Genomic DNA, 22,173 nt, shown 5'->3' with positions numbered 1-22,173 from the left:
CCAGTGGAAATATTGTGTATTCAGTTTTAAATGTCAGATTTTATTAATAAAAATGTGATTAAAGACCAGTGTGTATTATTCCCAGCTCAGGGAGACAACAGAGGAATCTAGAAATCAATCTGGAAATGTTGTCCCTCCAGGACTTTTATTTAGAAATTTTTTTCCATCCCAAATCTCAGTGGGTACAAGGACAAGGCTGTGAATCACCATGGCAACAGTGTGAATTCCCGAATACCCACCGTACCCTGAGACATGACAGCCGGTCGAAGAGCTTTTCATTTCCTGTCAGAAAACGAGCGGCGGTTTCAGGAACGTAAGGCCGCCAAAACGTTTCTCTCCCTCTCCAAACATCGGGAAGTTTTATTTTAGTTTGAAACTTTTTCCTTCAATCAATGTAAAGTCTCTTGCAAGTGTTTTCCCATGTCGCATTTTTACTCTGTTTACACAAGAAACACAAAAATAACGGGCTAAGTTACAACTCGGACACGGCAAAGTCATCTGTTCATATTTTTCACGGTTCACCTGTCCCACTGCGAAGACTCAACCTTTTTCTTTTTTTAAATTCATCCTCTCGTCCAGTCTGAAATTAACTCTAAAAACGGTGAGTCCTCTGACCTTCTTCAAGAACAGACCCCGAGGCAGTCCTCTCACCTCTTCATCTTCCTCAGAGTAACATCTGCAAAGTCCTTCATCCCATCACAAGTATGTAGAAACGGGAGTTACGGGTAAGTGCATGGTCCATCTCTTTTAACCCCTGTCCCCCTTTTTTCCTCTGCCCGGCCCATCAGCCCACGTTTCTTTCCTCCCTTTTCTTTACTATGTTGTAAATTCATCATGAGAGCAGGAGTGATGGGGGGTTGGGTGGGGGGCAATAGAAGAGAGGGCATTTTAAGTGGAAGAAGATGTGTTGGAGCGGCAGACGGCGGGGCTAGAGGCCTATAGACTGCAGGGTTTGTCTCTCGGTGTTGTTGAGGTGTCCTGAGAACATGCTGTAACATGGCTGCTGGGCGAACTGCGTCAGGAAGTCTGTCAGGTAAGCCTGGGAAAAGACAGGTGATACAGAACAGGTTAATTATTGATAGACTGATCACTGATTAGGTCGACCAGAGCACAGGGAGAGAGAGCCTGGAGCTAGTGCACATTCAGCCTCAGATTAGGGCGGTACAATTCATACATTATATTACATTACATACATTATTGCATATTTAAAGAGTTTTTAATAAAAAAAAAAAAAAAAAAAAGGTAAAATGTGCGACAAAACAGTGTCATGATGAAGTACTGTAGTGCTGCAGAGACACCCTGGCCTGAAAAAGTCTTAATAGTTTTTGTTTCAGTGAATCAATCCCACTAATCGTGAATCATATTTGTCAACACAATCGACTGTTTTTTTTTTTATCGTATCGTGCCGTCCTAGTTCAGATTTACTAAAGTGTGTAAATAAAACAGGTAGGAGACCACCGTCCACAAAAGAGGGAGGGGATCTAGGCGCAATTAAAAACCTCTTGTAGATTTTAGACAATTAATCTAAAGCGTTTATATGAGTAATCAGAATTTTTGTATGGTGCCTAAAATATCAACATTTTAAACAAAGTTGTTTCCGTCTCTTCCTCTCAGGTAGTAAACGGCCGTTACAGTATCTGCAGATATCAGCCTGATGTGTGGCCAGGAGACAGCAGGAGATAAATTGGTGTGTGGACTTTTCTGTTCTATCTGCTGACAAAGATTGTGTCTCTGCTTAGTTGAAGAATCCGTTTCTGACCGTCCAAAAACGTGCTTACTTGCAAAACATGTTTGTGCTTACTCCTAAAAATAGGTTTCTTGCTGCATTTAGTAGAACACAACTCGATTAAAATGGTGATTTGGCCCCAGGCTACGTGTTGACAATGACGAGAAGCTGTCAGGTGGATTGTGGGACGTGTTTGACCTTCTCGTTCTGGATCTGTGGTAAAGGTGCTCCTATAGCTTCTGTGTAAATAGCTATTTTGAGCTTGTAAATATTTAAGTGGCTTGTTTGATCTTCTCTCTTCTTTTGTATATTTTTTTACTACAAATACACAATGTGCCTGTAGGGAGTTTGTGATAAATAATTATAACGTTTATTGTAAATTTCAAGTTTCAAAACAAGTTTGCAGTGTTGCATTTATTGATCCAACAGTTAGAAATAAACAGCAAACAGTAACTTGTGATGAGAGTGAGACTGAAACAAAGTTATGAAACTATACTATATCTATATATATTTATATTTTATTATACATTATAATACAACATTTAATTTCGAGCCCTGGATTTGATACTCCAGGACAGAGAACACTCTCTTAAAACTGGCGATGATGGCTGGATCTGGATCATTTTGAAGGGTCAGTTCTTACTGGAAACCATTTATAGTGACTACATAGATATCAGATGTTCAACAACACCACAAGCAATGTAGAGATTTAAAGTTTCTCTAAAGAGGGGCACATACTTGATTTTACATCCCTTATAATTTACTATGTTTGCAAAAAATAAGATTTAAATGCGTTTTTATGCACATGACAGACTAAAAGTCTTTATATTCTTTGGCCAGCAAACGTGTATATTATATTCAGTGTCCAAAGATACTGACTAGCATGGTTTTATAATATCTCTGGGTGTAGTAGTGCAGCAGTTCTCAAAAGGTTTTTGGTCTTAAAGGCTCCCCAAATTGATTTCAAGGTGCAGACCTGTATTTGATAAGATGTGGTCTCAGGGATCGCTGTCAGGTAAGATTTAGTTATTTTATAACTATCTATACTAGACTGGCAGATTAACAGTAAGTCAATGAAATAATAGTCACATTAAATTAATAGTGGGCAATGCTTCTAGGTGATTAAGTACCTCAATTTGTCAGGATATTCACATGTACTTACTTTATCTAGAAACTGTTAATTTTCCTGTAAACTGACCATCACAATACATTTTGATGTCACAAAATAAAATTAAACATATACTGATAGAAGATTTTCACCATCACACGCTTTCCTACGGACAAATCTTTAGATCTTCCTGCTGAAGGACCGACCCTCCCCACCCCATTGCTACCTGCCTAATACAAATATCTGAAATGAGACACATGAAACCACAAGTTTAGAGTTACCTGCAGGTCAATCAGATATATGGGGTCTTTCAAGGCATCTGGATCATCCTCCTCATCATCCTCGTAATAATCGTCATCTGCAGGACAGAAACGGTTAACAGTGTAAGTGAGAAGCGTGCAGAATAGAAGACAAACTAAAGGGAAAAGCTGAGACACTAGTACCGTATTTATTCGAGGCGATGAGATCAGAAAGCAGCTGGCCTGCAAGCCCTTCATCTTCCTCATCATCATCTTCCCCCTCTTCCGCCTCATTGTCCTCCCACATACCGGTGGAATCTGAGACAAACAACAGCTGGTGATGTCTGCTGTCCTGTTCTTTAGCTTACAGGCAAGGGAAGTAAACAACTCTGCAACCTTTCAACAAGTCAAGGGCAGTAGGTCGCCACACCTGCACCTCTATAGTTCCCCACTGAGGATTAACAAAGCATATCTTCATCTTCAGTGTGGATATATTGTAAGACGCAATAATGGTTCTCAAAGGTTTATTGAAACCAGTGCAGTTGATGGTGTTTGACCTTGAGAACTTGGTGATAAACTGCCAAAGGATAATCACAATCAGAAATCAGATCAGAAATACTTTAATAATCCCAGGGGGAAATTACTTAAAACTGTGTCCAAACTAAATAGCAAGTTAAAATCTTTAAGATTTGGTTGAGAGTTCCACCAAATAGAAAGAATAAGAAAGCAGAACAGAGGTTTACATTTATGCTGACTTATTGTTTCCTCCCAATTACAACAACAAGGTCACACAGCAGAAAGTTTGAATCCCTCAATAGTGTTCATGTACCTAAAAAACCCACTTGCCCTATCAAAAACAGCCAAACAGAAGCATTTGTATTATTTGTATTCACCTTGGGTCCAGTCTGCTGCGTTCGCCCTGCTGGCGTTCGCCTCCACTACTGTCGACAGCTCGTTTATGATCAATTTAAAGATCTTCACTAGCAAAGGAATGTTGGTCCATCGCTCTGGGTCTGTGGAGGAAAAGACACGGAGCTCAGTGTTAACACAAAGTCCAGCAGTACGTCTCCTAATATCTCCTGTATGGAAGCAATGTGATTGTTGCAACCTAAGCAGCCTTGTTAAAAATAAAGAAAATGCAGACAGCTATATCTATTAGGTATTTATGGTCCTACATTTACAGATTAAACTGTCATTAGGTCAGTAAGGAGCCCTTACTCTTTGCAGATTTGGAGCGTGTGCGGATGCCGTCTTCAGGACTGTAGATCTCCTCTCCCTTCACCACAATGTCCTGGAGACGTTTGTCGTCAGTGTTGAGACCGTGCTGCAGCAGCTTGCAGAGAGCCACCGTGCTGCAGGAGGTAGGCGAGGGTGGAGAAAAGAGAAAAGGAAAGTTTTTTTTATGACAAACCCGGGAACTGAGCCATTTCTCGCCATAAGCACAACTCTGTTTTCATATGAGTTATACTGGAAGCAGAAATTCATTATTTCAGTCATTAAATGTGAAAGATTAAACTAAAAAACAACAAACGTAACACTGATGCCAAGTACCCCAAACCAGGCGTCAGTATCATGTATTGCAGAGTTAGATGGGCTGAATAATGAATTATGCTAAAAAAATAACTTGTTTGTACAACGTCAGAAGGAAAACGTTTATTTAGTATTTTAGTTTATAGCTCCTGATAGCGGGGTAATAAAACTGGCCATGATAAAGACGGGGGTTAATTGTTTAAATTTCAGGATAATGGTGCACATTTTCAGTCTCTCCTGGAGGGTATTTATAGTGCTGCACTCATATTTATTTGGACAAAAGTGACAGAAATTGTTGTGTAAAGAATGAAAGAAGAGCTGGAGAGAAGCTCAAACCCTACTTACACACAGCTGACCAATCACTGCATGAAGTGGGTGTGATTCACAGGAAAAAGTTTCTAAAATTTCCACAGCTTTTGCTTTCTTTGCCTACAGGTGGCAACATTGAACATGGGTCCAAACTGCAGACGCTGTTGCTTTCTTTTCCTTATTGGTGGTTCAAGTTAGCATTTGTAGCTCGGTTGAGATAGCAAGCTACTGATTTACAGTTTATATCTCAAGGCCCCATTATGTAACTTCTCTGGATTAAAATAACAGCTTCAAAATCTTTAATGCTACACTGACTTGTAATAAGGTGAATGGTGCCTCTGTGACTTCTGGCTCCGGGTCAGAACAGGTAATATTTTATGGAGAAAATGTTTTGTGGTTTTCCCTTTAATGTCCTCTGGCTACTCCGCCTCAACTCTTGGTGATTTACAGAGTTTCCTGAGCAGGAAGTTGCTGGATGAGCGTTAATCTGGGACTGGCTTTTAATCATTAGCGAGAAGGCAAGCTGGCCTTCTGTTGTTGGACTAGTAAGCAACATAAGCTGGCTTGATGTTGGCTGTGTTAGCAAGGTTGGCCATTGGCCAGGTTTTGGTCATAAGTGATATACTGATAAGAAATGCACCTGTAGAGCTGTTTATTTTTACATCAGTGGTATTGCAACAAATACCAAATCTTACATAGTGTTGCTTTAAAATGTTGTAAAAAAATTATTACTTGTAGATATAAATGATGAATGAAAATGTTGTCTGACCTGACTTTACCCTCGTACTGTCCGTAGAAGAGATGCTGCCTGCTCATCCACTCCGTCATGACGAACTCCAGGGCAGGTTTCCCCGTTGGGCCGGGCAGACTGCACAAGAACTCCAACAGAGGCTCCAGCTGGGAGTGAACCAGGTGAGCAAACACCATGATCAGAGACTGTGGACAGAAGAAGAGGAGGTGGACGTAGTGAAGGTAACCGCAGCACAGGGTTATCAAACACATCAAGAACGGGTTTGATGCTCTGGCCCCATACCTGCATGACACTCAGAGTCTCGGCTTGCTGCATCTTGCTCAGAATCGCTCGGAGGATCTGGTCCAGCTGTTCCCCGAGCTCGGTTCCTGCCCGAGAGATCAGGGTGGACACCAACCTGCCCACGAAGGCAGCTGTGAACTCAGAGGTCCGGGGGTCCAGCAGCTGGTTGACCACCTGCATAACGTACCAGAGGCCGCTCTTCCCCTGCTCGTCCCTCCACTGAGCGACCTGCTCGAGGGCGACGGAGACATACGCGCGCAGACACTCGCCGCCGTTCTGGAGAGGGGAGGGAAGTGAAGAATGAGTAGAAGTAACAGGAGAGTGGTTTTAAGACTATTGAAGAGGCCAGCAGTAGTACATCACATCAATACAGCACCAATGTGATATTTCTTTATATTGTTTTTGGTTTACCTGCATTATCGTGTTGTCATCAGTGCGTAAGGTGCACTGTGCGACCACAGGGAAGGCCTGGCACACCAGCATCTCTGAGAGAGGGGGTTTGGTGTTTCGGACGACTGTGGTCAGGATGTCTATAGACGTCTGTGGTACGGACAAAGTGAAGAAAAGTGGTAAGATTCTGTCACAAAACTCAAAAAACAAAAAACAATGACATCAAAATGCAAAAATGATTGTATCGGCTTGGTCCTGCAACATTTTTATTCTGTCATATGTAGACAAATTGAAATTGCAGAGTCATTCATTTACAGGATTAGAGTGAAACGCTGGGTGAGGAGGACATTAGGAAATGGGTGACGGCTGATTGCTCATCTGGTTGCTGAGTGAAATAATTTAACCAGATTACTTCTAACAATAGATACATACAGCATGAGCAAATTAATTTGAGTGAATTTGGAATTTTTTCCTTTCAACAACACCTAGTGTCCAGTATATTAAACTCACTACAGTGACTGTAAAATGCAGAACTTCTGAAATAAACTGACCAGATGGAGGACATGCCGACGCTACTGTGGGAAGGGGAATTGTTGGGTCTAAAAACTAAATTGAACTAACTGTCTGTAAATTATGCTTAGATGAGGAGTGAAGAACTGGTGAAGACATTTAGTGGGGGCTAATATTACAGTTTATATCAACTTTCATGGCAATCTTGCCAGTAGGTAGAGATATATTGTTGTGATGTTTACATGCACAAAATATTGGAGTTTTATTCTGATAAAGACAATTTTCCTATTAAGCTGTTTACATGGCTATGAAAATGAATATACCTCTAATATTCCTGTTTAAATGCAGTCCAAGTTTTCCACTGGTTGGCGTATTTGTTGGATCGTGCAAACACAGCATTCTTCTTTCATTTGTTCAACCACCTTTATAAAAAGCTTTCGATGGGAAATATTGCCTCTGAAAGGTGCGGCTTTCTATACGTCCGTGTGTCTTTTTGTGCCACTGTCTACTTACAGCACAGAGTCCGGAGGGAATCTTGTCGGGGGGAGCCTGCATGATGCTGACCAGCGTGGGGATGAGGCGCATCTGCATGGGGCCCTGGCAGCCTTCGATCTGTGCCAGTTCCTTAAAGATGTCCTGAGCCAGGGACGCCACCACAGGGTCTGAGGAGAACAGAGGAGACAGGGCCTGAGAAAAGATAAGAGACAAATCATATCTACGTGTCTCTTAACTTAACATTTCAATGTCCCAAAACTTTGTTTTCCTCACTGATTCCAGCTTATCCATGTCAAAGAATTAGAGACAAGTTGGAAAATTTAAAGTCCCAAATCTTGGGTCCTCTATTTAACCTTTAAAAGACAAATTACAAATTAAGAGAGAAAGCATAAAAGAAAGAAACAGTGTGAATGTAGCGTGACAGTCTGAGGGTGTGGTTAGAGGAGCTATATCAGTACCATTGTTATATTTAAGGAAAATAGCAATGGTGAGGGGGCAGATCTTGTTCTCGGCACTGGTGGTGAAGGCCGGGTCTACGGTGCAGACGATGCACAGAGTCTCCATGACGAGGGTGAGCACCTCTGAGCTGAACTGAGCGGCCAGTTGGACCAGACCCTCGAGGATGCTGGGGAGGAAGGGCTGAAGGACGTGTGTGCTCTCCGACAGCTTCAGCTGATCACAATACCTGGAGAATGACACCGATACGAGTTTAATAGAAGTAGTATGACCAGACAGTATTACCCCAACGATTTTATATCCTTATGATCATTAAGTGAACTCCTACTGGAAGTTTTAAACCTAAGTTTTATATCTCTGGTGAATCCTATTTGAGACCTAACAAATTTCCATTCTAACTGAGGTTTACAGAATAAAAGTTCATGTCAAACATCTCCTCTAGATGGAAAGCCAAAAACAGCATTAAACAGGTCAACAGTTCCTATTTTAAGCAATAGTTCAACATTTCGGTTAATACACTTTGTCCCTTCCTTGCCAAGAATTAGATGAGAAGATTGATACCGCTCTCTGTCTGCAAAGCAAAGGCTGTAGCCAGCAGCTGGTTAGCTTATCTCAGCATTAAGTGGAAACAGCATCTTGCATCTTGTTTGTTTAATGTGTGCCAAAACCAAAGTGTAAAAACAAACAAGAAGTAGTTTTACACTGAATTATGTGCCGGTTCTTAGCTGTGCACAGTCACGTCCTGGAGTAAACGGTACCCAGCAAAGAACTACAAATGAGACATGGTTAGTTAAGAGTTAATTATCTTTAGAGGTGTTGGCAGATTTTGTTACCTTTAGACTGAACCAGGCTAACTGTTTCCACCCGTTTCCAGTCTTTGTGCTGAGCTAAATGGCTCTAGCTTCACATTTACCAAGAAAGTTGTATCTTCTCATAAAACTTGGATTTTGCTTTAAGCTGTGTATGTGTACATCAGTGGAAACATAATATTTGTCTATTGAATATACATTAGTATCAGTATAACTCTGCCACTGTGCTGATGAGCTAATATAGTTCCCCAGACTACAGCCTGTGCTGTGGTTTCTGGCTTCGAGATACAGTTGTTCATGCTTGTTGTGTTGGATCAGAAAAATAACACTCCGTGTTTCAGCAGCAGCACAGTTAGAAACACAGCTCGCTCACCCCCAGATAGCCCTGACCGCCGAGATGCGGACGGAGGGCGGCTGGCTGTCGTGGAGGCCGCTGACGGTGGCCTGGAGGAACTGCTGGATGAGCTCAGGAGACATGGCTGCTGTGAAGCGACTGGCCGCCCACAGAGCTCGGCCGAGGAGGAACGGAGACGCCGCTGGTTGAGAGAAAACAAAAACAAGAGACACAAGAAGACAAGTCAGAGAGAGAAACAACAGTGAGGCATTTATTTAGTAGTCATTATAATTCAATAATTTCATTTTCTTTCAATCTCATGTTTTCCTTATGAAGAATTAATGAACTTTCAAATAATTCCAGAGTAACTAGACAATATTATAATATTCTTCATACAATAGTACACCTGTAAGTGCCTTGATAAGTACCATTTCATTTTAAACAGGAATTGATCACTTGATACACTTCAGATAGTTGGTACATCTTGGTGCTGTTCATGCCGTGTTCACTGATCTTCTATAAAACTCTTCTATAAAAAGGATCAGTTTAGGACTCACCTGCCAAGTTGAGGTCAGCGAGGATGACACTGGCCAGGAAACCGTGCATGTCAAACTGGATACGGCCGTTCTTTACGTTCTCTGTGATGATGGTTTTAACAGAGCCAAGGGCCAACATGCAGGCCTCATGGATCTTCCACCTGATATTAAAAAAAACCCAAAACAGATATTACTTCTCCGACTTTTGCACCGATGAAATCAAACACAGTAAAACCAGGATGGCAGTCCTCAATTACTGCAGGAATGTGGCTCAGAGTCGACAAAGCTTCAGTGTTAGTGTAGAGTCTCTCCTCACCAGTGCTCATTGCCACTGTTTTTGGCCTGCTCTGCCTCCTGGAGATGTCTGGTCGCTGCCGCTGCTAGCGCTGCAGCACTCTCGTTCTGAAACTCTGCAGCAACAGCCTGCAAACAGAGGTCAAAGGTTACAGTCATTATAAAAACTCTCAGGGCGGGCCAGAGGCCGCAAACTGAGCTGATGAGCACAGAGTTGCTATGAAACGACTGCAAACTATATAAATGTATATTTCTGACCCCTGTTTTACACATGACAGCACCGCTCAGCATCCTTATGATTCAACACTGCATAGACAATCTCTGTTCTTAAGCAAACAACCATTTCCAGTCCTTTTCAAGGGCCGGAGCAACATGGTTTGACAGATGCCTCGAGTGTTTGCGGAGGCTGTATGTGTAGGAGAAGTAAAAAAGAAAGCAAGGAGGCGTGTTTCTTCGAGGACTATGTGTGGAAATAGATGTCTAGCAGGCATGAATGTCCTCCCATCCTCTGCAGACAGGACTGAGCAAAATATAACGCAAAAGATTTAATTTTACCAACTTGCGTTTTACTTGGAAATTAAATGCGCTAAAACATACAGAATTAAACAGGCAAACACTTCAGAGTTTCACTGAACAGAACAGGTTAGGTGTAAAAAGCACCCTCAGATTTCCTTTTAGTGCTAGACGAGATTTGTTGTGAATTGTTAAGAATTGTAGGTTTGTATCTCACCAGCAGCAGGTCCTGAGCAGAGATCCTGACAGAGTAGGAGAATGTGTCATCATCCTCATCCTCTACAAACTGCTGGGGGTTAGCCGTCCACACTTTGATCTGAAGAAACAAGAGGGCAAACACCATCAGGCCCAACACCAGTGAATCACAATAATTATACACGATGCATTTACTCGTCTGACACCAGCACAAATTCATCGTGTTAAAAGGTCATTCCTCACCTGGTCCTCAGTGATTTGCATGTAGAGGATGACATAATAGATGAGTTCAGGCAGCGCTTTCTTCACTGTGCTCTTGAACTTGTTGTTCTCCAGCAGCGTGTGGACAAACTCAAAGATGCTGAACACCAGATTCTCGAAACCCAAAACCTCACCTGCAAATAATGGGACAATAAGATCAGAAACAAACAAACAAACAAACAAAAAAGGAAAAAAGGATGGTGGTTAGGATGATGTGAGCTCACCATCTGAGTCTATAGGGTCGTCCACTTCCTCTGTGTAGTTGACTTCTGTTCGCACATAAGTGAATATATGATTAAGGAATACTAAACATCAGCAAAAAAAATAAAATAAATTTCCATTCCTTTTTAGGTCTTGTTTGTACTCATCTCACAGGACTTCTTGCTTAAAAAAAGGTCCAGATTTCAGTCTTATTATTTGCTTCAGTCAGACAAAATGTATGTCAGAAGTAGAATTTACTGTCTCTCCAAGTCTTTTTCTCAACATGAAAGTGTTTTGTCCTTGCTGAGTAAGGAGGTGACTTCCATGTAACAGCATTAGCTTCTGCAGTGAGGTGGATTAGTGGTTTAAAAAGGATGTTCTGTAACCAAAAAGGCCACCAACACCAATCTCACAAGTGTTCAACAAAATGCCCACGAGGAAGTAAAATCTCTGCTTATATCATGTTTTTTTTCACCCCAAAAGGGATTTTAACTCACGGGTCTAATCAATGCGTCTACACCACAGACAGCAGTAGTTATCCCAGCAACAAATGAGCCAATACACAGTAGTTAAAGGATATAAAGCTGCACTTTCAGTCAGCGTATTCCACACAATGGGTAATATCTGCTGCATGGACGACACCATGGGTTTGGGGAAGTTCTTCACCAACGCTGTCACTGCCTGATGAAAAAGAAGAAATACAGATTTAAACCCTTAATTGCAGATACTATACAAGTTCATCTTTAAAAAAAATCACTACCCTTTTCTTGAGTTAATGAATATAATATCACTAACTTTACCATACAGTTTCAAAAACATTAAAAAAAGGACATCATTAAAGGTCTAAAAATTAGTTGAGACACTAAGCAACTACTCGCTGACTCTTTGGTCTGTGCAGTCTCACACCTTGAGGACTTCCATCTTGAGACCGCTATCAGATGAGGGTCCATCAGGCATCTGCAGAGCCTGCACAAATGCTTCTGTGAACTGCTGCACTACAGGGAAGATCAGCGCTTTGGCTGCACCCTAAAAGACACAAACACAGTATTGTAAAATACTGAAATAAAGAAGTGTTACTGGAGCAACCAGGACAACATGAGGTCAATTTCACAAACACTGATTTAAATACATCCCACAACAGTCTTTCCTCTGTTGTATCTTATTGAAAAATTATCTCTATCTCAACTTTTCCACGGCAGAAGAGATAATCCATTATGTAAGTTTTCATTAAAAAATCCTGAAAGAAAATCCTCGTATGTTTTGTGGTGACCGTCTCACCTTCTCAAGCTCTTCAATAGCACAGATCAGGTTAGCGCAGGTGGTGAAAATCTCCACTGCTCTGGATCGGGTGCGAATACTGTACACCTGTAATATTTAAGGAACATTAAAAAGGTGGCCAAAACGTCGTATCAGACAAACACAGTGCAGATATTAACAGTAACATAAAATAGTACATTTCCTATCAGTATGTGACAAAATCAGTGCATCTAGAAAAAAGTTAAAATGCTAGAAAATACAGTGAATTTATTCCTTTTTAGGCAGGAAAAAGGTGCGTAAACATTTTAGGTTTCAATATAGTATAAGAGTTGTAGGAATACCTCGGCCATGGTGAAGATCTTGTACATTTCGGGTAAGATGACTGGAGCCACCAGCGGCATCTGTGTATCTGTCACCTCCCGAGTAAACTCTGGACATAACAGACAACACGTTGTTACATAAACAAACAGACATTTAAAATACACACTTTTTCTCCTAAAGTTATTATTTTCACAAGGGGGATGATTTCTACCTGAAGTTTTAACTTCTCGTGAAGTCAGAATTTAGAAAAGATGCAAAAGGTGGTTAATGGTAGACAACATGATAGTTTGGGGTATCTTATCAACAGTAACACACAGAAGTGACCCCACTGTAATGACAGAGAGGCACTGATCCCACGTTTTCTCTCCTGATACTTCAGGTTAAAATCCCTGTGTAGAGGTGATTGGTATCATTCTTCTATGTAGTATAAATTAAAGGTCACTTAACTGTATTGAGAGATGTAAATACATTAACATTGTCTATAGGCTGTGCAGTTTTTATTTATACTGGACTGGAAAACTTAAAATATTGTGTTGTGCTATAACAACAAAATCAGGAATGAATGCAGGAAAATTATGTTTAAAGAGTCTAAATTTGGGTCTTTAATGAAATAAATGTGTGTGTACTTGTGTGTAAAGAACTAGAGACAGTTAGAGCTCTGAAACCTTGTGCTGTCCTGTGCACTTAAGAGTTAAAATGTATAAATTATTCATGTTCAATATTAAAATGTTAAAAAATGAGTTAATGAATGCTCTACTATCACTGCTGCAAATCTTATTCTGAAATTCCTGTTTACTGTGTCTGGCATCGTGTGTTCATGCATTTCCTCATTACATACCTGTGAGGACCCTCATGGCCCCGTGCACAGCATTGACATCCCCGCTGACCAGCATCTCCATCAGCAGGGTGAACAGCTGCGGCCAGGCCTCAGGCCAGTCCCAGTGGGCGATGGCCGACACGGCATACGCAACACTGGAGCGGACTTTGCTGATCGCCTCCCGCAGGCCGCTTGGCAGCAGCTCCCGGATGGCGGCTTTCGCCTGGAGGGACACAACAACAGGAGTCTGACAACATTCGGCTCAAGAAGCCCTCTGAGGTCAAATTAAAACTGTGTGCGAGAATAGTTTTGAGAGGTAGAAGTTTTGCCAGTAGCAGACAAAATACATGTATTTAAAAGGTGAAGAATGGTTCACCTGATCTGTGGTTTCAGGAGGCCTGAACTTCTCTGACTGGGAGCACCAGTGAGTCTCCACATACTGCTTCAGGATGACTGATGCTAACTGCAAACACAGACAACACACACGATCAATAATGTCACAATAACTGTATACGACCCTTTGCTCCCCTTTAAATATCTGTTGTTCTTTTATTGGATGCTCACCTGACGGATGGCGAGCGCTCCTTGAGGATCAACTGTGAGTTCTGCCAGGTGGACGCCAAACTCTACAACATGAACATATCAACAAAAATGTATTAATTACTAATAAAAAACACAAACATGTCTCTTAGCTGTAGGCTTGACAGATGTTGAGGTACAGTATGTTGTTGTGAACCCTGTACTACAATAAATGAACACACCATTTGCCCACGCATCGTAGCCCACGAGCTCTAAAGCGAACAGAGCGCACTGGTTTGAACCTGGCCCCGACAGGCATGCAGAGAGATTATAACACACAGTTCGGGATCAGCATCAACCTCAGCTCTGAACCCGCTCTCTCTCACTGGGTTTTACTAAGGGTGACATCAGGCGCCAGAAGACAATGTTAGTGCTGACAATCCTGCAAAATGGGTGCCTTAGAGAGGGGCCAGCGGAAAGGGTCGGCCTCGCTGCGACGGTGCGGCACAGCCGACAGACAGTGTGCACAATTAGCCTTTCACCAGGGGCACGAGGATCGCGGGGCACAGACAATAGGGAGTCTGGTGGAGTATAATCTACGGCCACTAGGTACTGTATCCGTCTGTCCCATCTGAGTTCTTTATCAAAACAGAATACAAAAGGTTTGTTGTTATTACTCCCCCAAAACACAAAAGTTCAAGTTCATGTCCGAGGTGCTAGTGACGCCCATCATCTATACTTTGAGACATTTAAAGATCATTTTAATGCCAATTTGAACAGAAAATAGACCAAATATTGTAACTTCAGCTGTGTATTTGCCTACAAGAGGTCAGAGTGCATAACTGGTTTAATTCACAATTCAAGCCTTAATGTGATTTCAGACTCCTTCATAACACTTCCATAGGTTTTTTTTAAATAATAATAAACCTGACACACAAGGGGGGGTCTCTATGCTGGTATCCTTCTACATCCGCTGACTTTATACAGAACAAAAGATGGACGTATGTCTTTCTGGTGGATTATGTTTTTTAACTCAATCAGCACCGCTTGGATTAGAGGAGCAAAGAAAGAGCTCATTGTGTGCCGTTACTGTACACAGTCAAACAATGGCACTAATGAGTTCAATAAGAGTACTTTATATGGAGTAATATGCACTTTATTGTGTGCAGGGGGACTGAGGATTACTTTTTCTTTGCCCTCCAGAAACAAGAAACACAAAGCTGGCCCTGTCTGTCCTCCTGTCTGTCTCTCTCATGTGTCTCCTGATGCTGCTGCTGCTGATGATGATGATGATGATGATGCAGGAAGCTGGCAGCCTGTCAGGCGGGATCCGCGGGGAGAAGCCCCCCCCCCCCACCATTCCCAAGGGAGACATCTTCGCGGGAAAATCTGTCAACGGGCATTGGGTGGTTGCCATAGCGACCGCGTAATAAATCGATAAGACTCCTGTTTTGGGGAGTAACATCACTTTTTTTGGTGGAAACCAACTGGAAGCCGACTGGCATCTGTACACACACACACACACACACACACACACACACACACACACACGGTTTAAATACACGACAGTTTGTTCAGGGCAGCTAACGGTTGAGGGACAACGGTTGGTCTGTCGCTGTCACTAACCCCCGTTTCCAACTGACGTTATTTGATTCCAGTGCGCTCGAGAGCAGGAGCGCTGTGAATGTGGCTACGTTAGCTTCACAAGTATGACACCGTGTTAAAAGTTAACGTTAACACACACACACACACACACAACGGACAACTGACCGTTAACTGGTCCGTTAGTACCGTTAGTACCGAGCCAGGAGGGTACACCAGTGTCCGCCCGGTTGCCGTGCTGTCTGGGGCCGGGTTTACACAAACAGCCCCCCCTCCATGTGCTTAATGTAACTTAGTAGCTAAAGCTAACAGCATCAGTTGAGACAGTTAGCTGGTGCGATCGCGTCTGTTTGAGGCAGCAACCGACCTCCTCCCGTTCAACCGAGGGTGAAGAACATGTTTTAATCCCAGGAGCTTTAAAGCAAACTTAAATCACCACTAACTTCTGGGGAATATGGCCTAACGTTAGCTACCGGGAGCCGACAGTTCCCCGGCAGCTAACGTTGAGCTACTTCTCCGCTTTAGCGAGTACAGTGAAAGTTAGCGGCGGTTCAAAGACACACACACAGCGGGAGACCGCCGCGGCCCGGCCCCGAGCTCGGCTCCGAAGAGGCCGTTAACGAGTGAGGACACCCGGGTTCACTCCCTCCAACGGTCGGACACCGGGGCTACCACTCACCCTCTGTCACTTCCAGCACTTTGATCTGCTCCTCCGCGGCGGCGCGCACTTCTTGAACCGGGGACAGGATGGCCGTCAGCGTCTCGATCAGAGCCTCTTTCAGTCCCTGCTGGACGGGGCCGGCGGCCGGACCGGACCGAGCACTACCCGCCGCACTCATGCCTGCTTGTGTTTTCACCCGCAGCCCGCTACAGTCAGTCCACCACCACCACCACCACCACCCGGGGAGGAGCAGAGAGCCACAGAGGCGAAGCGCGCCAATGCATGGAAACGTGGAGGCGGGGTTTTGCGGGAGGAAGCACTTTGTCGTCCGGTTCGGCCCACGTGTTTTTTTTTGTTTTTTTTTTTATTTATTTGGGTACTGTTTTTGTTTTTAAAACTCTGGCTCCCTCTTGTGGAGCGGGGGAAAATAATACATTAAACACTGCTGCTGTCTGGAAGCGTTTATCTGATCAACTATAGAAGCAAATGATTGAGTTTAATACAGTTTTTGAAATTCAAATTGAGATCATCTGAATCCATTTATATGGTTTTCAAAATCAAAGTCATAAATGTAGTGGTGTTTGAATCTCAACAGGTATAGTGACTACATTTCAAAATGAGTTATTCGCTTGCCTATAAAATTCAAATATTTATGGCCATTATTTGCTTCCATGCCTGTATATAAATATAAATACCATTATATTTCACCTGCAGTAACTGTAAGAGACACACTGTTTGTAAGTGTGTAAGTAAACATTAATGTGCGGTCTTCAGGCTTTGAATAAATATATAGTATATAAATGAAGTTGCAGGGTAAAGTTGGAAATCCACATCAAACCACAAGTTAAAAATCTGCTGCTGCACTCCTCTATGGATCACATTTACAGGCATGGTGCAGTTGTGGCCACCACTTAGTAAGTACTTTGACACCCCTATTCACAAACTTCTGGGATGTTTTTCATAGTTTGGAGGATGCCCCTTTAGTTCCCATTAAGGGAAATCTCAATGCTACCACACATAATGGGTTTTTAGACAAAGGTGGTCTTCCAACTTTGTGGCACCAGTTTGGAGAAATGCTCATCCCACTTTTGACCCACACAAACAAATTCCTACAGCCAGGCTCCACAATCTTGTGGAAAGCCGCCCCTGAAGAGTGGAGGCTGTTATAAACTCATATCACATATAGATGAAATGTTCAGGTGTCCACATACCTTTGTCCACCTGACGCACAGAGGCAGTTTTCTAACCTGTGTCATTTAGGTCCTGATTTACCCTTTGGGAGTAAGTTTCGTCACTTTGGTTGAAATATCTACCCAGTTACACCTAGACACAGTGGGCGGTGCAGATTAACTACCTGCAACCTTGTTTTAGCTGCAGCAGACTGTGACACCTCCCTACATCGTCTGTTGAGTCTCACCTGAGCTTTAAGACAGACTCCTCACTTCTAGAGTAACGTTAAACCAATGTGAGGTGAAACAATGGTGGTGTGACTGTAACTCTGGAAGTGGCTGTGGGTCTCCTGTTACTGAAACCGAGGAATTACCAGCTTCACCTCATAATCCTGTTGCTCCAACAAGCAAACAGGTGGGGTATCAGCAAGGTTTCCACCAACGTGAGACAAACATGTCATCAACTGTTTCTGTCCTCTTGAACTTCCACGATTTAAGGTTTCTCTGGATGGACGATCTTCTGCTGTCTGCTGCAAATACGTTCTTGTTTCTTACATTTTAATCTTCCAGAGGACGAGCTTCAGTCTTCTCCGGGTGCTAAATGTCTTCATTCAGGGAGCTCGTCTTAAGATCGTTGCATAGTTTAGATGGATTTTGAAAAAACATATTACATCACATTACCCCCTTTTGAAATAGACCAGTGTGCCATCAACAATAAGCAGGGCATGTACAGACCTGGCTGCAAGTAAAGACTTTTGTCTCCTAGATATCTTAAAGACACCAGCCAATAAGAACCAACTTTAGATTCAACTGTATCCAAAAATGTATGATAACTATGTGCCTGTGAGTCAGAATTGTCTTTAACTCAGTGCTTCATGCTGATTTTAAAACTCTAGTTCAAATCTTTTGCACAAAATGTACAAGAAAAAGCGATAAAAATGGGAAAACCATCACATACCAGATGGGGTTTCTTCTTTTCGAGCTAAAATTAAACTCACTTATTGCTGCAGCCTGTGTGGCATTAAGAGGAACACAGGTGAGGAGGTGTTTGACATAAAAATAAACAGTGAATGTAATCTCTTCTCTCACATTATCACTGCTGCAGATCTGGAAGGATTAAAACCAAGAGAAGTAAACCTGGGTGACTCAAATCGCTCTGAAAAAGAAGTCAAATAATGATATATTTGAATATTACAATAATAACATGTTCCAGGAAAAGCCATTAAATGTGTTTCTGGGATACAGTGTTGTTGTATATAAAGCTGGTGTACAACCTCATGTATCCTCTGTGGCCCCAAAGAGACCTGAAACTTACTGCTTTACTCTTTGGTTATGTCCCCTCTCCTCGCCTGGTTTCTTTATTGTATCAAGACCTACAATACCCAGACTATTATAAACAATAAGTCATTACAATCCAACTCTGTGAGACTTGAGAAATGAGGAGGCTGATGTCATCTGCATAGCAAGGCCAGGATGGAGACCATATTTGTACCTTTGACTGAAAGTTGTCAGTTTAGGAAACAGCAGAATCAGAAATGGTGGAAATTTCTGCCCCGTTTTCTGTGCGCTCCAATAAAATACATCCCATTTAGTAAGTGAGTTATGACATTGGCACGTTTTTAAGGTGAAACAGTGATATTCCTCAAGAGTGACGGGTTTCAGAAACACAGATTAACTTACACTCAGTTGTCAGTTTATAGGTACGTGTAGCTACAACTAATGCAGTCGAATACAACAGGGCGGCAATAAATCCTCCTTTCATGAAGATTATAATGATTTTTGAGGTTTGTGGAGCTGTTGAACATCTTTTAAATCACTTTCTTCTATTAGTTTATTTAATGTGGGTATTTGCTTACATGTGTTTATGTATGCAGATTTGTTTATGAATTTACATAATTCATATATAACATGTTTACTTGTATTAATTGAGCTCCATTTTTACAGTCTACTTGTATTTGTATGACTTTGTATGTGTGTTTTCTCCTTTTTCCCCGTGTAAAGTACTTTGTAATCTACAATCCACATACAATATAAATCAACTTTATCATTATTAATTGTATTATTTTACAGAAAGGAGAGTCTCATGTTTATATTTTGTGTCTAATAACACCTCTCACAGAACATATAACCCTCATGAAGGTAGGATTCATTGCAGGAAGTGTCATTATCAGGCTGCCCGTTAGATAGATGTAACTAATAATAAGACAACTGAGAGCGTGTGATGTGGACCTCGTAGTGAGAGGAGCTAGTGGAATGAACCAAACACTAATACAACCATTTCTTCTTGTTTAAGCAAAAAGAATTTGGTTTATGTAGAAACAAGCAATGTTTTGCAACTGGATATTTCCCTCTCCTTCAAAAGAGTTAAAGCTAAAATAAAAAAGAAAAGAAATGAATACCCATCCCGTTGCACCCAGAATCGCCACCTTCTGAAAATGTATGCAGGTGTTACGGACAGAAAGCAAAAGGAAACCTGGGGGTCAGCTCACAAGGGACATAGATATAAGTGTACAGTACATATATATAAAATATAAAATCTGAAATATATTTTATATATATTAAATCGTGTTAGGGTTCAGTATCTTTCACTACACAGCATTAAGGTGGTGTGTCTTGATTATCTTTTTTTTTCTTCTTTGTTTTTTAGAAATCCTATCATATAAACCAGAGGAGGGTCAAAAGCAAAACAAATTAATCAACGAACAAACAAATGTGGGGGGGGGGTGGGGAAAAATGGAAACTAAGCAACAGACGAAAGGCCTCCGCCCCGATCCGATGCCCGTCCCCTGCCAGCCTCCACGCGGAGGGGTGAGCTAGCTCGGACGAGGTGGGACAGACCCGTCCAGCTGTACAGCGCAGTGAAACATAACTTACATATTAGCTCATTTTTACACGTACAGTCGTGATCAAGGCACAGGGATCTTCTACAAGTTATTTTTTTTTCTTCAATAAAGTTGTACAAAATAATACATTTTACAGTCTGTACAAGAATAATAGTCCAGCAGTAAAATAAAGACAGACGTACTTAAAGCCGGAAAGGGGGGGGGAGGGAGTGGGACCGGGAGAGGTGAGAGAATAAGACGAAAGGTGGTGGGTGGGGGAGGACATTGTGAGGAAAGAGAGGGGACTGATGAGGGCTGGAGCATGTGTGTGTGTGTGTGTGTGTGTGTGTGTGTGTGTGTGTGTGTGTGTGTGTGTGTGTGTGTGTGTGTGTGTGTGTGTGGTGTTAGTTTGTATTCCCAGGTAAAAATGTTGCGTCCAGTCTTGATAAGTCATTTCCTTTACTTCATGCTTTCCTTTTGCATTGTTTTTTTCCTTATTAAATAAAACCTCTCCTTTATTTTCCATATGTTGAATAGTTGTCAAATAGCAGCAGGGGCAGGGTGGGGGGAGGATGTATATGTGTGTGTGTGTGTGTGTGTGTGTGTGTGTGTGTGTGTGTGTGTGTGTGTGTGTGTGTGTGTGTGTGTGTGTGTGTGTGTGTGTGTGTGTGTGTGTGTGTGTGTGTGTGTGTGTGTGTGTGTGTTTGCGTGTATATATATATGTGTGTGTTTGTGTGTGTGTGTGTGTGTGTGTAGGAAGGAGGGTTTAAATGGTGCACAAAGGCAGATCACACACACAGTGTACACCAAACACACAACATGGGGTAAAAACTAACAAAAACTTAAAAGTTGAATTGTGTTATTACAGGAATATATAATATTTATATTTATATATATACATATTTATATACACACATATATAAATATCTATATATATAGCTTGGATTTTTTGCACTGCATGAAGTTCACTGGTATGCATGAATTTATGCATTGTATGGTATTTTTCTTGTTTTTTTTTTCTTCCATTTTCTTTTTTTGTCGTTTGTCTGCCGTCACTCCTCGATCCGTTTCTTGAAGAGCAGGGTCATGTGAGCAGTGTGGTCTTATGTTCAAGTCACGCTCACGTCCACAGGCAGCCGTTAATCAATTAGTGCGTCTGTTCGGGCACAAAAAAGGCTCACAGCCCTCCTCTGTATCAGTTTGCCACCCTCCATGTCCATCGTTCTCCTCTCCTCCCTCCTCCTCCTCCTCCTCCTTTGTCTTCAGCACGCGGTGAATAAACTCTCTCTCAGAATGCATTATTCAATTCAGCCTCTGCCAACTCTTAAAAGCAGGAGGACTTGTTTTAAAAGGGTCTGTGTGTGTGTGTGTGTTTAGAGAGACGGTGATATGAGACATTAAAACCTATCTAAGGCTTCTCAATGTCTTATGTTGTAGTGTGTGTGTACCTGCGAGTGTGTGTGTGTGTGTGTGTGTTCATATATCTGAGAGAGAGAGAGAAAGAGAGCTAAAAGGAGGGATAGCCTGCACTGAGGGATTCCAGTCCTGACCCTCTATCCTGGGTCAAAGTGTAGCTGAGTACAGCAGTCAGTCCTGGCTAATAGTTGATGAAACTGTGGTTGGTGTATCCTTAACTGTGTTTCCTTTTTAAAAAAAACAAACAAAACAAAAAAAGTCTTTCCACTGTTCCATTTTTCTGAAATCGTGTTACCGGGAGAAGTGGGAGTTGTATCGGGATGGAAGGGAGGGAGGGAGGGAGGGCAGGCGGTCAGTCGCTCAATCGGTCGTTTGGTGAAATTGGTGGAAGTGGAGGAGGTGATTGGCTAACTGGTCGTGGGGGTGGTGGTGGTGGGGGGTAGATTGGTAGGTTGGTAGGTAGATAAGTAGACTGGATGCCGCTGCCAATCACAAGAGCTCGTACTGCCGTAGGTGCATCCTCTGTATGATGTCGCGACAGTCATTGAAGACGCGGCGGATGTTTTCTGTGTCGACTGCGCAGGTGAAGTGGGGGTAGCAGTAATGCCGTCCGTCCCCGCTGGCTGTGCTAATCCTCTGTAAACAGACAC

The 22,173-nt window shown here is 42.3% G+C and overlaps 2 protein-coding genes across 4 annotated transcripts in view; both read right to left on the bottom strand.

Moving 5' to 3' along the window:
• Nucleotides 1–114: 114 nt before the first annotated feature.
• ipo9 (importin 9) lies at nucleotides 115–16,411 on the bottom strand. The gene is made up of 24 exons (XM_051414384.1): nucleotides 16,135–16,411; nucleotides 13,899–13,960; nucleotides 13,711–13,797; nucleotides 13,356–13,557; nucleotides 12,538–12,626; nucleotides 12,218–12,304; nucleotides 11,846–11,965; nucleotides 11,520–11,620; nucleotides 10,963–11,021; nucleotides 10,721–10,872; nucleotides 10,500–10,598; nucleotides 9,792–9,898; nucleotides 9,497–9,636; nucleotides 8,979–9,141; nucleotides 7,799–8,025; nucleotides 7,359–7,507; nucleotides 6,357–6,485; nucleotides 5,946–6,221; nucleotides 5,682–5,848; nucleotides 4,292–4,425; nucleotides 3,967–4,086; nucleotides 3,278–3,391; nucleotides 3,116–3,192; nucleotides 115–1,039 (listed from the first exon to the last, which is right to left on the bottom strand). The coding sequence occupies exons 1-24, from the start codon at nucleotides 16,292–16,294 to the stop codon at nucleotides 929–931; spliced, it is 3,132 nt and encodes a 1,043-aa protein (XP_051270344.1). The 5' UTR covers nucleotides 16,295–16,411; the 3' UTR covers nucleotides 115–928.
• Nucleotides 16,412–18,881: 2,470 nt separating this feature from the next.
• Nucleotides 18,882–22,173, bottom strand: part of LOC127371544 (guanine nucleotide-binding protein G(s) subunit alpha) — a 33,956-nt gene continuing 30,664 nt past the window's right edge. For all 3 annotated transcript variants that reach the window (XM_051414405.1, XM_051414406.1, XM_051414407.1), the window contains one exon: nucleotides 18,882–22,159. In XM_051414405.1, coding sequence (XP_051270365.1) covers nucleotides 22,013–22,159 — 147 coding nt within the window. In that variant the 3' untranslated portion in view covers nucleotides 18,882–22,012. The remainder of the gene's footprint in view (nucleotides 22,160–22,173) is intronic.

The sequence above is a fragment of the Dicentrarchus labrax genome, unplaced genomic scaffold, assembly GCF_905237075.1.
Source record: "Dicentrarchus labrax unplaced genomic scaffold, dlabrax2021, whole genome shotgun sequence".
NCBI classification, from domain to species: domain Eukaryota; kingdom Metazoa; phylum Chordata; class Actinopteri; family Moronidae; genus Dicentrarchus; species Dicentrarchus labrax.
This window is presented reverse-complemented; position numbering and strand designations above follow the sequence as displayed.

What these genes read in the sequence shown, in the direction of transcription:
- ipo9 (XM_051414384.1), bottom strand. Translation starts at nt 16,294, where the DNA reads ATGAGTGCGGCGGGTAGTGCTCGGTCCGGTCCGGCCGCCGGCCCCGTC. An exon ending in CTATTGAAGAGCTTGAGAAG is followed by an intron (nt 11,966 to 12,217) that starts GTGAGACGGTCA and finishes TGTGTCTTTTAG; the next exon opens with GGTGCAGCCAAAGCGCTGAT. An exon ending in CTGCTCAGGACCTGCTGCTG is followed by an intron (nt 9,899 to 10,499) that starts GTGAGATACAAA and finishes CTCTGTTTGCAG; the next exon opens with GCTGTTGCTGCAGAGTTTCA.